The 12,829-nt window shown below is 33.8% G+C and overlaps 1 protein-coding gene across 1 annotated transcript in view; it reads left to right on the forward strand.

Annotated features, from left to right (window-relative positions):
- The window catches only part of LOC138304691 (uncharacterized), a 44,117-nt gene extending 31,683 nt beyond the window's left edge, over positions 1-12,434 (forward strand). The window contains 7 exon segments of the mRNA XM_069244896.1: positions 255-425; positions 1,266-1,361; positions 2,026-2,214; positions 5,265-5,343; positions 5,891-6,093; positions 6,856-6,873; positions 9,208-12,434. Coding sequence (XP_069100997.1) covers positions 255-425; positions 1,266-1,361; positions 2,026-2,214; positions 5,265-5,343; positions 5,891-6,093; positions 6,856-6,873; positions 9,208-9,339 — 888 coding nt within the window. The 3' untranslated portion in view covers positions 9,340-12,434.
- The last annotated feature ends 395 nt before the right edge of the window (positions 12,435-12,829 follow it).

A 12,829-nucleotide genomic window follows, 5' to 3' on the forward strand; every position in this document is an offset into this window, starting at 1 on the left:
ATTAACATGGCTAAATATCTTAAGGATGGTTTCTTGTAGATCTACATTAAAGATCTTTTGGGATTTTCATTCAAGAATTGTCAATATTTGCAGCAAGTTGCCAAATGAAAATTGTGAACTATTGACTTACTCGGTATTATTTGTGATATTCTTTATATTACAAATCTTCCATTTGCTGGCCATTTTAAAAACATGCATTTTGTGTGCTTTTGGACAATTTTTTCAAGTTTTTTTGTGGTTTTTTTTCTCACCAGATAAATAAATTAAAGATGGATGCCAACCAGAGTAAGAAGGAGTATGTCCAAATTAAAATGAAAGCTGACGAGAAAGTGATTTTACTACGACAACAACTGTCGGCCATCAGGAAGGCTCTGACCTCCACGGAAAAGGAATGCAACGAAATACGCAAACAACTGGACAAAGAGGTAAGTGTACCTCAACATTTTTTTTTTTTTTTTTTTTTGTGATAAGCAACCTTGTGCAAGTTAGCAGTCTTTCACTACCCTCATATAATGTGGGCAGTGTAAAATTGATTTTTCTTTTAACCAATTTCGAAAATTCATGCTCTTTTTGGTAACAAAAGAGAAACTCTTTTGCTATTAGCTTAAAGAAATCAAGACATTTTGGAATTTTGAATTTGATGATATTTGCATGTATGCATTACATGAAGAATCAAGTGATAATCTTTTTGGTTTAATATTTAATAATTCAACTGTGATTTAAATCAAAGTGATTGTAGGGAAAAAAAAGGATTTAATAAGATATCTTTGAAAGTTGAACCTCGATCACTATATAAAAATTGTGAATCAGGAAGACCATTTAATACAATTTTAAAGATGCTCCTGGACTCAAAAACAGGAGCAGACAATTTAGTATTTTTCTTCCTTTACAAAAGTTACTTACTTTACACCATTACCACCATTGAAAAATTTGAGCTTCTTATTTTACTTTAAGATAGAAATATTAAAAATAATTAATTGCACTCCGAAAAAATTCCCTAGCACTATGTCCTATATGGAATAAAGTACTGATTGCATGTGCATGCACCAAAACCAAATTATTTAATATTATTTTTGTGTTAATTAGACACATATAGATATATACACAATTAAACACCAATTATTGTTAAAATGGTGAGTATCGATTATGCTTTGTCGGTGGTGGAGCGTCTTTAAGTTTCCTGAGTGTATTGTTTTCAAGTTCAGTGCTTTAAAAATTAATATTTTCCTTGAAGCTGATATTTCCTATGTATTTTGTGTCTGCAGCTAAAGGAGAAGTTAGAAAAGACACATGAAGAGATGCAGAGAGCAGCTAGTCAGAAACAACTGGAGATGGCCAAACAAGCCAACATAGAGAAATTGGTGAGTTTTAACACCCTGAGGTCAAAGGGCATTGCAATAAGGTCAAGGTCACTTGTTTTCACTTCACTGAAGCTGTTAAAGTTAGATTTCATTTCAGCAAATTTTATTGACATGATGTTGCAGAATTTGAATTCAATAGGAAAAGAATTATATTAGCATTCTTGAATATTTGATTAGAATGACTAAACTATTGATTAAAGTTTTTGTTTAATTGCTGTAAATCTATGTAAAATAACCAGGGGTAGAGCAGCAAAGCTAACTGTTTTTTGAGGCAATCCGTCACTATCAAGACATTGAGAAAACAATATCAATAGATATACAAAGACACAGTAAAAGGAATATTTTTGTCATTATTAACATGTTCAACAATCCCTTCATAAAATACCAATAAGTTTATTCCTTCTATGCATATTACAGAGTTACCTCCCATCTGGGTAGGTTTCCATGGTGACGTCATAATTTTGTGAGCGCAACTCACGTCGTTTTCTCTGAAAAGTTTTTTTCTTACGTTACCCCTGAAACACATGACGTCATAACTCTGTATTCTATTAATACCGATGCAAATACGGAATAGCAGAATGCAGAAACATAATTATTTTCTTGATTTTAAATTTATTAAAAGAATTGAATATATTCTTATTTATTACAATTAATTGCTGTTTAGATTGAGGAGTTAGACTATAAAGATACGCGACTAAAGACAATGCTAGACGTTCAGGACAAAAACCAGAAGTTCCAGGCCATACAGCAGGAAAAAGTACGCAAGGACGTCGACTGTATCAGGAAACAACTCAACCATGAACGCGGGCTCAAGTTAGATGCCTTCAACCGTGTCGACGAACTACAGACACATGTAAGCATCACTTGATTTTACTACAGATCATGGGGGGTACATTGAAGGATATATATAGTTCAGACATTTTTTGTATCAATCTTATAACGTAGTTCAGATGAAATTCTTTTTTGAACTTTTGGGATCATTAATACTTCCTTCATAATTTAATGAGATACAATTGGAAATATAATTTATGTATTAAATATGGATTTCCATCATATATAATATTTTGATTTTAAAATAGCTACATTTTTAGCCCACTATCATCAGATGGTGGGCTATTCAAATTGCTTTTTGTCCGTGGTCCGTCGTCCGTCCGTCCGTCCGTCCGTCCGTCCGTTAACAATTCTTGTTACCGCTATTTCTCAGAAAGTACTTAAGGGATCTTTCTCAAATTTCATATGTAGGTTCCCCTAGGGCCTAGTTATGCATATTGTATTTTGGGACCAATCAGTCAACAAAATGGCCGCCAGGCGGCCATCTTGGATTTTGATAGTTAAAGTTTGTTACCGCTATTTCTCAGAAAGTACTGAAGGGATCTCTCTCAAATTTCACATGTAGGTTTCCCTAGGGGTGTAGTTGTGCATATTGCATTTTGGGACCAATCGGTCAACAAGATGGCCGACAGGCGGCCATCTTGGATTTTGATAGTTAAAGTTTGTTACCGCTATTTCGCAGAAAGTACTGAAGGTATCTCTCTCAAATTTCACATGTAGGTTCCCCTAGGGGTGTAGTTGTGCATATTGCATTTTGGGACCAATCGGTCAACAAGATGGCCGACAGGCCGCCATCTTGGATTTTGATTGATAAAGTTTGTTACCGCTATTTCTCAGAAAGTACTGAAGGGATCTCTCTCAAATTTCACATGTAGGTTCCCCTAGGGCCCTAGTTGTGCATATTGCACTTTGGGACCAATCGGTCAACAAGATGGCCGACAGGCCGCCATCTTGGATTTTGATTGATAAAGTTTGTTACCGCTATTTCTCAGAAAGTATCGAAGGGATTGTTCTCAAATTTCACATGTAGGTTCCCCTAGGGCCCTAGTTGTGCACTATGCATTTTTAGACCGATCGATGAACAAGATGGCCGACAGGACGCCATCTTGGATTTTGACAATTGATGTTTATTACCGCTTTATCTCAGAAAGTACTTAAGGGATCTGTGTCAAAATGCATGTGCAGGTTCTCCTTGGGGTCTAGCTGTGCATATCACATTTTCGGACCGATTGGTGAACAAGATGGCTGACAGGCCGCCATCTTGGATTTTGATAGTTGAAGCTTGTTACCATTATTTCTCAGAAAGTACTGATGGGATCTGTCTCAAATTGCATGTCCATGTTCCCCTAGGGGTCTAGTTGTGCATATTGCATTTTGAGACTGATTGATGAACAAGATGGCTGACAGGACGCCATCTTGGATTTTGTTAGTTGAAGCTTGTTACCACTATTTCTCAAAAAGTACTGAAGGGATCTGTCTCCAATTTTTTTTTTGCAGGTTCCCCTTCTGGTCTAGTTGTGCATGTTGAATTTTAGGACCAATCGGTCAACAAGATGGCCGACAGGCCACCATCTTGGAATTTGATAATTGATATTTGTTACCGTTTTATATCTCAGATAGTTCTGAAAGGATCTTTCTCAAATTTCATATGTAGTAATATGTAGTAAAAGTTTTAAAAGCAGAGAAAAGATCCCTCTTTCGTTTGTCAGACATAGATCATTCATTGGTGGGCGCCAAGATCCCTCTGGGATCTCTTGTTTTGCTTGATATTAATCAAATACAGCGAAGAAAGGTATAAGAACATTTTTATGTCCCCCAAACGAAGTTGTGGGGACATATTGTTTTTGCTCTGTTTCTTATTATTCTTCTTCTTATTATTATTAGTATTCTTATTATTCTTATTCTTATTATTCTTCTTATTATTATTTTTATTCTTATTTCTTCCACTTTCTTCCGCCGGAATGTTTTCCGACACTTTTCTCAGAAACTACTGGGCCGATGATCATGAAACTTGGTAGACAGTCTCTATAGGGTGTAGGGTGGTGCTTAAAGGCTTTTTTCCGGGATCGGAAGTCCAAGATGGCCGCCAGGGCCCATTTCCTGTTTTCAGGTTTCGGTCTCCGATCTCAATGAAAATTGGTCTATAGGGGTTTTAAGGGATGGCAAACAACATGCAAACATTTTTGTAAAGATTTTGCTTTTCCAAGATGGCCGCTGGCTCATTTCCTGTTCTTCAGGTTTCAATCTCCGATCTCAATGAAAATTGGTCTACAGGGATTTTAAGGAATGGCGAATAATATAAAAACATTTTCGTTAAGATTTTTGGTATTCCAAGATGGCCGCTGGGCTTACTTCCTTTTTTTATATTTTGGTCTCTGATTTCAATAAAAATTATTATATAGGGGTATTAGGGATGCTGATCAATATGATAAAAATTTTAAAAGATTGTCGCTGGACCAACTTCCTGTTTTCAATTTTTCATCAGCAATTCATTGAAAATTGGTAAATGTGGGTTTTAACTTAAAATTTCAAGGGACGCCATACAGTCATGATAACTGCCAAATCAATTCCTCTGAAAATAGCCTTGTATTACTGTATTTTTGCGTGTATAGTGCACACTTTTTTTCATAAATTATCAAGTGAAAAATTGGGGTGCGCCCTATACGCAGGTACAAGGCATGGCCAGGTCCTGGATCATAATCACAGAGTTATGTAGTTATGTACATTTTAGGAGACCCTGAATTCCTATATAAAAGTACATCAAAATTCTCCCAAGATATTCACATACACTGTGCAACTGCATTCTTGATTTGTTGCAATGGGATGCGTTTGGGGGACTATGTAATGGTGTCCATTACAATGAGTACTTGTCATTGTTGTTATTTTCTTAATTAAGTTTAATATATTATTGAATTCAGATGGTGCGGTAGTAGATTGTTGATGTACTTTATGATTTTCTATTCTAGAAAGCAGTGTAGTTTTATACTGATATTTGAAAATTAAAAGAAAAATGCATCATTTAAACTTGAGTACCGTAGTTGTATTCTAATAAGGTATATAATTCATCCTTAGGTTTATGACATAGAGTCAGCCTTTTTGACGAGAACCCAGTCAGCCCTGACAACACGACCACTCTCTCCGGCCCAGACAGGTGAGCTACCTATATCATTTAATGTAATCAATTACAGCCAAACCTCTCTATTCTGTATTTGCATATTACAGAGTTATCTGCCCTTGCAAGTAGGTATTGATTGTGATGTCATATATTTGCGAGCATTACGCTATATACTTTTCAGAGAAAATGATGTGAATTTCGTTCACAAAATAATTACGTTTCCATGGATACCTAAATGCAAGGGAGGTAATTCAGCTATATGAAAAGACGAAATAAAGACCATCAAAGAACAACACAGATTTAGATTACACGTTTAATGAGACATTTTTGTCTTAGCGTGCATTAGGGTTTAAATATAGTATTGATAATCAGTACTGCTGTCATCTGCAGACAAATGTCCACTGTGGTCAGTTCATTCAATGCTAAAAATAGCTCACTATACTCGGTAGTTTCATGTGGTTCTAATTGGTTCGGTGGTTATGATGCAGGAAAGTTAGCTTCATTTCTTATATTGATATTTAAAAGATTTTAAATGGTATTACATGTATAACCAAATACATATTGTTTCCTTGTTTCTGTTCAGTTAAGTCCACTAACTCCAAGCGGGCACAATCGGCCTACGGTACAGCACGAAGTCGAATGTCCAGTCGAGGCACACCAACGTCATCTGGAGTCTGGCCTCCACCAGTGTCCTGGCCAGCCGGTCATCGTAGCTTGACCGCTGTTCCCCCATCAACAATTGACCATAACAACTTTGACAAGAAATCCATACAGCGACCCAAAACGGTAAGCTTATGATATTCTCATCAGGGGATATAATTTCTTTTGTTTACGTTGGCCAGAAAGGCAGGGACCTGGTAGTGTAATGTTCATGCTATCTTTCTAGATAGCCACAAGTCAAAATTGATTTTGACCAAATCACAAGTAGGGAGAACCTTAGAAACAAACCAAAAGGATCCCTAAATATGACAAGGTCTTGATTTCCTTATTTGGAGATAATTCAATAAAAGGTTACTGTCAGATTCAATATTTTGGCTCATGGACACTTTCGCTAGGTGAGATTTAAAATATTTACAATGTGATCATTTTTGCGCTGTGTATTTATAGTCTAACTATAATGAAATCTCTTGACACATGTCAAGATGTACACTTGTTGATATGTTGCGTGTGGATAAACTCATGGAGATAAATTTGAATTTCAAACAATTTTATTTAATATCTGCAGCAACAAAGTTAAGAGGAGGGGAGTATACTGGAATCAGGTTGTCCGTCTCTCTGTCTGTAGACACAACTTTGTCCAACGTACTCCTCCTAAACTACTACACAGATTTTGACATAATTTGGTGTACAGAACCCTGACATAAAGTGGAGTTATGTAAACTATATAGGGTTCTGCAATATTCCCTATTAATGGAGGTATTACTAAATTTGTCCAGCGGGTGTATAAGTTGTCCACTCTTGCGACAGTTCTTGTTTCAATTTAGTTCAAAAGTAATTGCTTACTTACTATATAGAATTCTTTGAACTTTTGTTTTATTATTTTTATAGTCGTACATGAAACAAGTGGTATGGCCTCACTCGGTGTGATGTGTGGAATTTGTTTGGGATGTTTTATATCTATATCATATATATATATATATCTTAATATATCTGACATATCATGCATGGTACTTTACCATAGCAAAAAATACACAAAAGTTGTACCCCAGACATTTTCATTCCATCTTTGCATATTACAGAGTTATCTGCCCTTTTGGTTGGGTATCGATTGTTATGTCAGTATTTTGTCAGCAAAAATTACAACATTTTCTTAATTATGAAAAGTGTGACGATACGCTCACAAAACATGGCCTAACAATCAATACCTACCCGCAAGGGAAGATAACTCTACAATATGCAAATATTCAGGGAACTCAGTATCTCATTATACGCATGGTACCTTGCCAGTATTCTTATATTTTGCATGAAAGTCACGCAATATTGATTTTGATTGAAATTCAACTCATAATTTTCATATTCAGTTAAATATTATTTTATTGAGATTGGCAAGACCTTTGTAAAACTTATTAAATGTTATTTAAGTATTTAGTGTTATTTTAAAAATTAAGGGTCAATTTTAGATGAGAACAAATGATTGGAAAGTCTTTTATGGCTGGCAATCATGAAATTCAACTTAACCATGCAAAAAAAAAACATTTAACTGGTTAATCGCAATCCTTTCAATTTCTCTATTAGAATTTTCTTTTTTTTGTTACTAATTTAAAATCAAGTGGATGTGATAATGATCTTCACTTCAACTTTAATCTATAAACTTTCTGGGTTCACAAATTGCAACATTAACCTCATCTGAAGTCTGTATTTGTGTTCATATATCACAGTCTTAATTATAATTGCAAGAGTTTGTTTACTTGCATGTATACATAAAACATGATGTGAAATTATAGATATCTCCTGGCTAGATGTGTCTTTCTTTTCATTTTATCACATATACAACCATGTAGAATACTATGTTAAATTGTTTGCATTCTTTAGACAGCTGTTATATTTAAGGAAACTGTTTATCAGTGAATAGAAAAGCTGTAAATATGTTTCCATTTATAATAATTATAAAAAAAAAAGAAATAGAAAATAGAATTCACTTTTTCTATACTTAGGAAAATACAACCTATGAATGAATTTATATTATACGAGAAACGGAATCTTCAATTTTTCCTTTTTTCTATCATTAACACATTATTGATATTAACAAACTAGATTTTGTATTTGATGTTTGTTTGATGAAGAGAAAATCATCAGTAGTATTAATTAAAATCTTTTGTGTGATTTTAACATTTAACCACTTTAGACTATTACAAAGGAGTTAGACAAGGAGTCATGTTATTTAATATATAATTATTGTGGGATGAAATTACAGGCACACGTCTAAACTGCAGAGAGTAAGTTGTTTCAGTTAAGTTGGATTTTTAAGTTACAGGCATTTTTTGTTAAAAAGTTATTTGTTGTAAATGTTCATTTGTTTGTTTGAAAATTATGTTAATTTTACAGCCGATTTTAAGTTGATTTTCAACATTCATTCTGATATCAAGATGATGAGAAATGGATTAATGAGATAAAGATCAATTTTTTTATCAGGGATTGGAGGGACTAAGTAAAGGCGATTGGTTGTGACCTTGAAAACAGAAAAACAGATATTTAATATCAAAGAAAAAGAGAGCGGTGCAAAGATAAAAATGTTATACCAAGGGTGATAGGAGAGGGGGGAGGGAAATCTAGATTTTATGCGATTATAGTGAGGGAATGGTTATGGGGATATTCAGATTTTATATTGAGAGTTCAGTGAGGTGGGGGGGGGGGAGCGCAGGGCAGGGCAGGGCTTGAGATATCGAGGTGTTTTACATTGGGGATCTCGATGGAGTGTAAGGGTGATTTGAATTTCATTTTATGTAGAGGAGGGGATGGAAAATTGGCAGAAATAGATTAAATATAAACAGGATTGAAGAGATTGTGGCGGTTGCAAAGTTCACAAGGAAGAGTATGTCACATGTTCTATTCCAATTTATTCCTTTCTCTATCCAGTATCAAAACAGTGCTAATTATTTTACCAATTAATTATTCCTTTGCATGTTTTTCATTTGATATTATCTGCCATAAGTTAATCCTTTCTGATTAAAAACCTGTGTTGAAAATTTCTCATATGTTCCAAATTAAATCCTTAATGATTTTAAGAAAATGTCCCCTCTTACCTTTTCCAACCTAATTATCCCATTGTTTATGGATCATGAAATCCAACAGAAAATTTAATGTTATTATAAACAATATTTATCAGAATACCAAAATATGTAACCTACTGTTTGTCTCCATTTCTTTTTATTATAATTTTCTTCTTTTTTGAAATTGTAGGTGCACAGTCGACTGCGGAGTAGAATCGCAGAACAGCTGATGAATGAACTTGAGTTGGACAGTGAAAACACAATTGTACAGTTAGAGAAACTACAACTTGATAGTAGCAGGCCAAAGGAAACTGCTTACTAATGACAGACAAAGGGACATAACTCATGATGTGAGGAACAAGGGACATAAATCAATTAACAAGGGAGATAACACATGGTGGAATGAACAAGGGACATAATCAATTGACAGGGAGACACTTCATCATGTTATAAACATAGAATTCAATTCAATGGACACTGCTTATGATGTCATGAACAAGAAAAACATTAGTGGTTTACTAAACAAGTGAAATAACTCATTAGCAAACATGGGAAGTGATGAACAACTGAAAAAATTCATGTGCTGAAATATATTTATATTTGGTGTATTTTCTGTGTAAAGGGAAATAACTCCATCTGGTTTGAGATGATCATGCCTAAAGTGCTGGAACACAAAGTTAAAGTAAAGTCTCTTTTTACAGAATGGTGAACATATCCTGGAATTAACAATTTTAATTTGATAGATGATGTTGTGTCTATTTCACGTTGACATAGACTAATATATATTATATATCATATACAGCCAATTTGTAAGCTAATTAAAATATCGTCATCCAAAGCATAAAGTTTATTTATGTCAAATTATCATTATAGTAAACTTCAGATATCCCTAACCACCCAACCCTAAGCTACATAACTAAAGAAATTAAAAATTCAGTGCCACTAATGACAACTCAATGAATTAATACATTTTTATGATTATTTCCATACACTGCATGCAATAGCTAGATCGAGTGAAGTAGGTTTGATAGAAATGTTGTATTTTCTATAGATGTGTGTTACATACGTTATTGTCTCGCCTTTGACAATAGTCTTTGTCACTGTTACTGTGCTATCGATTACCATATCAATTACTCAGAGATTGTGCCTTTTAATGTTGGTGAATGACTTATTTTCAGATGATTTTTGCCATACATATTGTTAAGTGTGATAGTGTAATAATTAATGTATTATATATTGTATAATAAAGGTATTTGGTAATCTTTAGGTTTTAAATGTTTGATGTTTGATTTTTATGTGAGATTTATAAAATTAGAACATAATTTATCTTACACTTTACCATATAACTAATTTCCCATATGATTACCAATGGCTTGCCACCTATTGGTTCTTAGTCAGAATTCCATGGGGGCAATTGCCAGGTACTGACTGTGGGTCAGTGGTTTTTCTCCGGATACTCTGGCTTTCCTCCACAATCTAAACCTATTAATGACACTGGCATTTAAAAACTATTCTCAGACAGATTTTTTACTCAAATATATGATTTTACATAGACTTGAATTAAACAATCTGTCTGAGACCAAAATCAAAAATAAATATGCTTGATAGAGAAAATAGTGTTTTTAGAGGAAACCGGAGTACTGGAGGGAAACCCTTTTAATTATGATTTGAGCAAGTGATGTTATCAATATTTTAGCTATGTAATATATGGCGATGGTGAGTGGAGTTTTAGTACTGCGTTACATTTACCACTACACCAATCTAAACAGTAACAGTATTGTTTATCATAAAACAATCATTATTTAGTAAATATTTACAAATTTCTTTGTTATTACATTACAAAGAAATAATGCTTGTTTATACAAGATATGATTCATTCCGTAGGTCTAAACATTAACAGTGGTGCTTTGTTTAAGTTAGTGTATTTCAATAATTAACATATTCAAACTATCTTGTGAATATTCAGTATTTCCTGAAGCAGTATTTGAATATTCATTCTTAAGTTAATTATTTCCCAAAATAGATGTATATGGTACTCAAGAAATGAGGAATTTTTTGGAAGCTTAAAAATTACTGTAAAAAACTTTTTGAAATTGTACAGATCATTTTCTGTTGTGTCTTTTATATACTTATCTATATATTTGTTGCTTGGTGAGTTTTTATTGATGAAAAAGCCTAAAATACACAACGGCAACACCAGGTACTTGATGAATCTGTTTCTTCTCTTCTTTGTTTTTCCAAAATTCAAAACATTGTGATTGATGTACATAACAGGACTGGACTAGATAGAACATCTGTGACCAGGTAGGTCAATATCGCATCTGGTCTGGCTACTATATTTTTTTCTAGAACGAATAAAAAAAACAACAACTGGCCAACTGTATCTTTTAGCCATAAAATCCGCCAAAAAGTGTGGAGAACTATAATGTTTCGGCTACATTTTCTTCTCTCCTGCTTCACACACTGTAAATCTTGCATACCTGCCGATATTTTCACTCAAAGCTTACAATTTTCTCTTTGCATATTACAGAGTTAGTAAGTATAAATTGTGATGTCATGATTTTGTTGGCATAATTCACGCCGTTTTCTGCAATAAGTATGACGAAAACATTACGCTCTCAAACACCTGACTTCACAATCAATACCTACCCGCAAGGGCAAAGAACTCTGTAATATGCAAATACAGAATATCTAATTACCAGGTAAATGTGTTTACTGAACTTCAGATTTGGGTGTGTAATTGTCATGTCTAGGTCTCATGTTCATCAAACATTCTGTAACCATGGAAATATAAAAATAACAGTGGTATCACCTGTAATCAGTTCACTTTACCTGTACTTGTTACCATGGAAACAGATAAATAAATTGTGAGGTTTAATTAGTGCTACTGTTGGTGTACAGGATTTTGTTAATTACAAACTAATAATTAATTTTTTCAAAAAAAATATATTTGTAATTAAGTTTTACAACATTTTCTGTTAAGTCCGTCCATCTTAAAGTAAGATTTTATTTCAATGTGTATGTATACAGTTCTATATTGTACATATTTATAATGTTAAATTATTCCATCTCCTATGGAGTTATCTGCCCTTGAAGGTTGGTATCAGTTGTGATGTCATTATTTTGTAAACAAATCACTACATTGTTTTCCTAAAACATATGTTCACAAAACATGACGTAACAATCGATACCTACCCACAAGGGCAGATAACTCTGTAACATACCAATGCAGAAAAAACTATCAGCATTCCTTGTGATATTTTCATCCTTTTTAATAAAACAAGTTTACAAATGATCTATGTTTTGATAGCTTTCATTGTAGGGCAATGTTTAGTTAAACTGTGATAGAGCTAGTAAGAATAATCCATTTTAGGATTTTATATTGTATTAAAAATTTAATAAAATATTTAAATGTGATTTTGTAGTTTTTGTTCTTTCTTAATTAAACATGTTTATCCTCCTTTATCTACTATTGCCATCCAAAAAATTGCATGAAAGTTTTTTTTTATTGTTTATCTGAATGTCTCTTATTGATTCAATGTGGCTTTAAAGTCAATATTTCATCCTAGGTCATAGGGATGATACACTTCAGTTTGGTTCTTGGGTTAATGTCTCATGCTGAGTCATAGGGATGGGGCACTTCAGTTTGGTCCTAGAGTTAATGTCTCATCCTAGGTCATAGGGATGGGGCCCTTCAGTTTGGTCCTAACGTTAATGTCTCATCCTAGGTCATAGGGATTGGGCCCTTCAGTTTGGTCCTAGAGTTAATGTCTCATCCTAGGTCATAGGGATTGGGCCCTTCAGTTTGGTCC

This window comes from Argopecten irradians, chromosome 12, assembly GCF_041381155.1.
Source record: "Argopecten irradians isolate NY chromosome 12, Ai_NY, whole genome shotgun sequence".
NCBI lineage: Eukaryota > Metazoa > Mollusca > Bivalvia > Pectinida > Pectinidae > Argopecten > Argopecten irradians.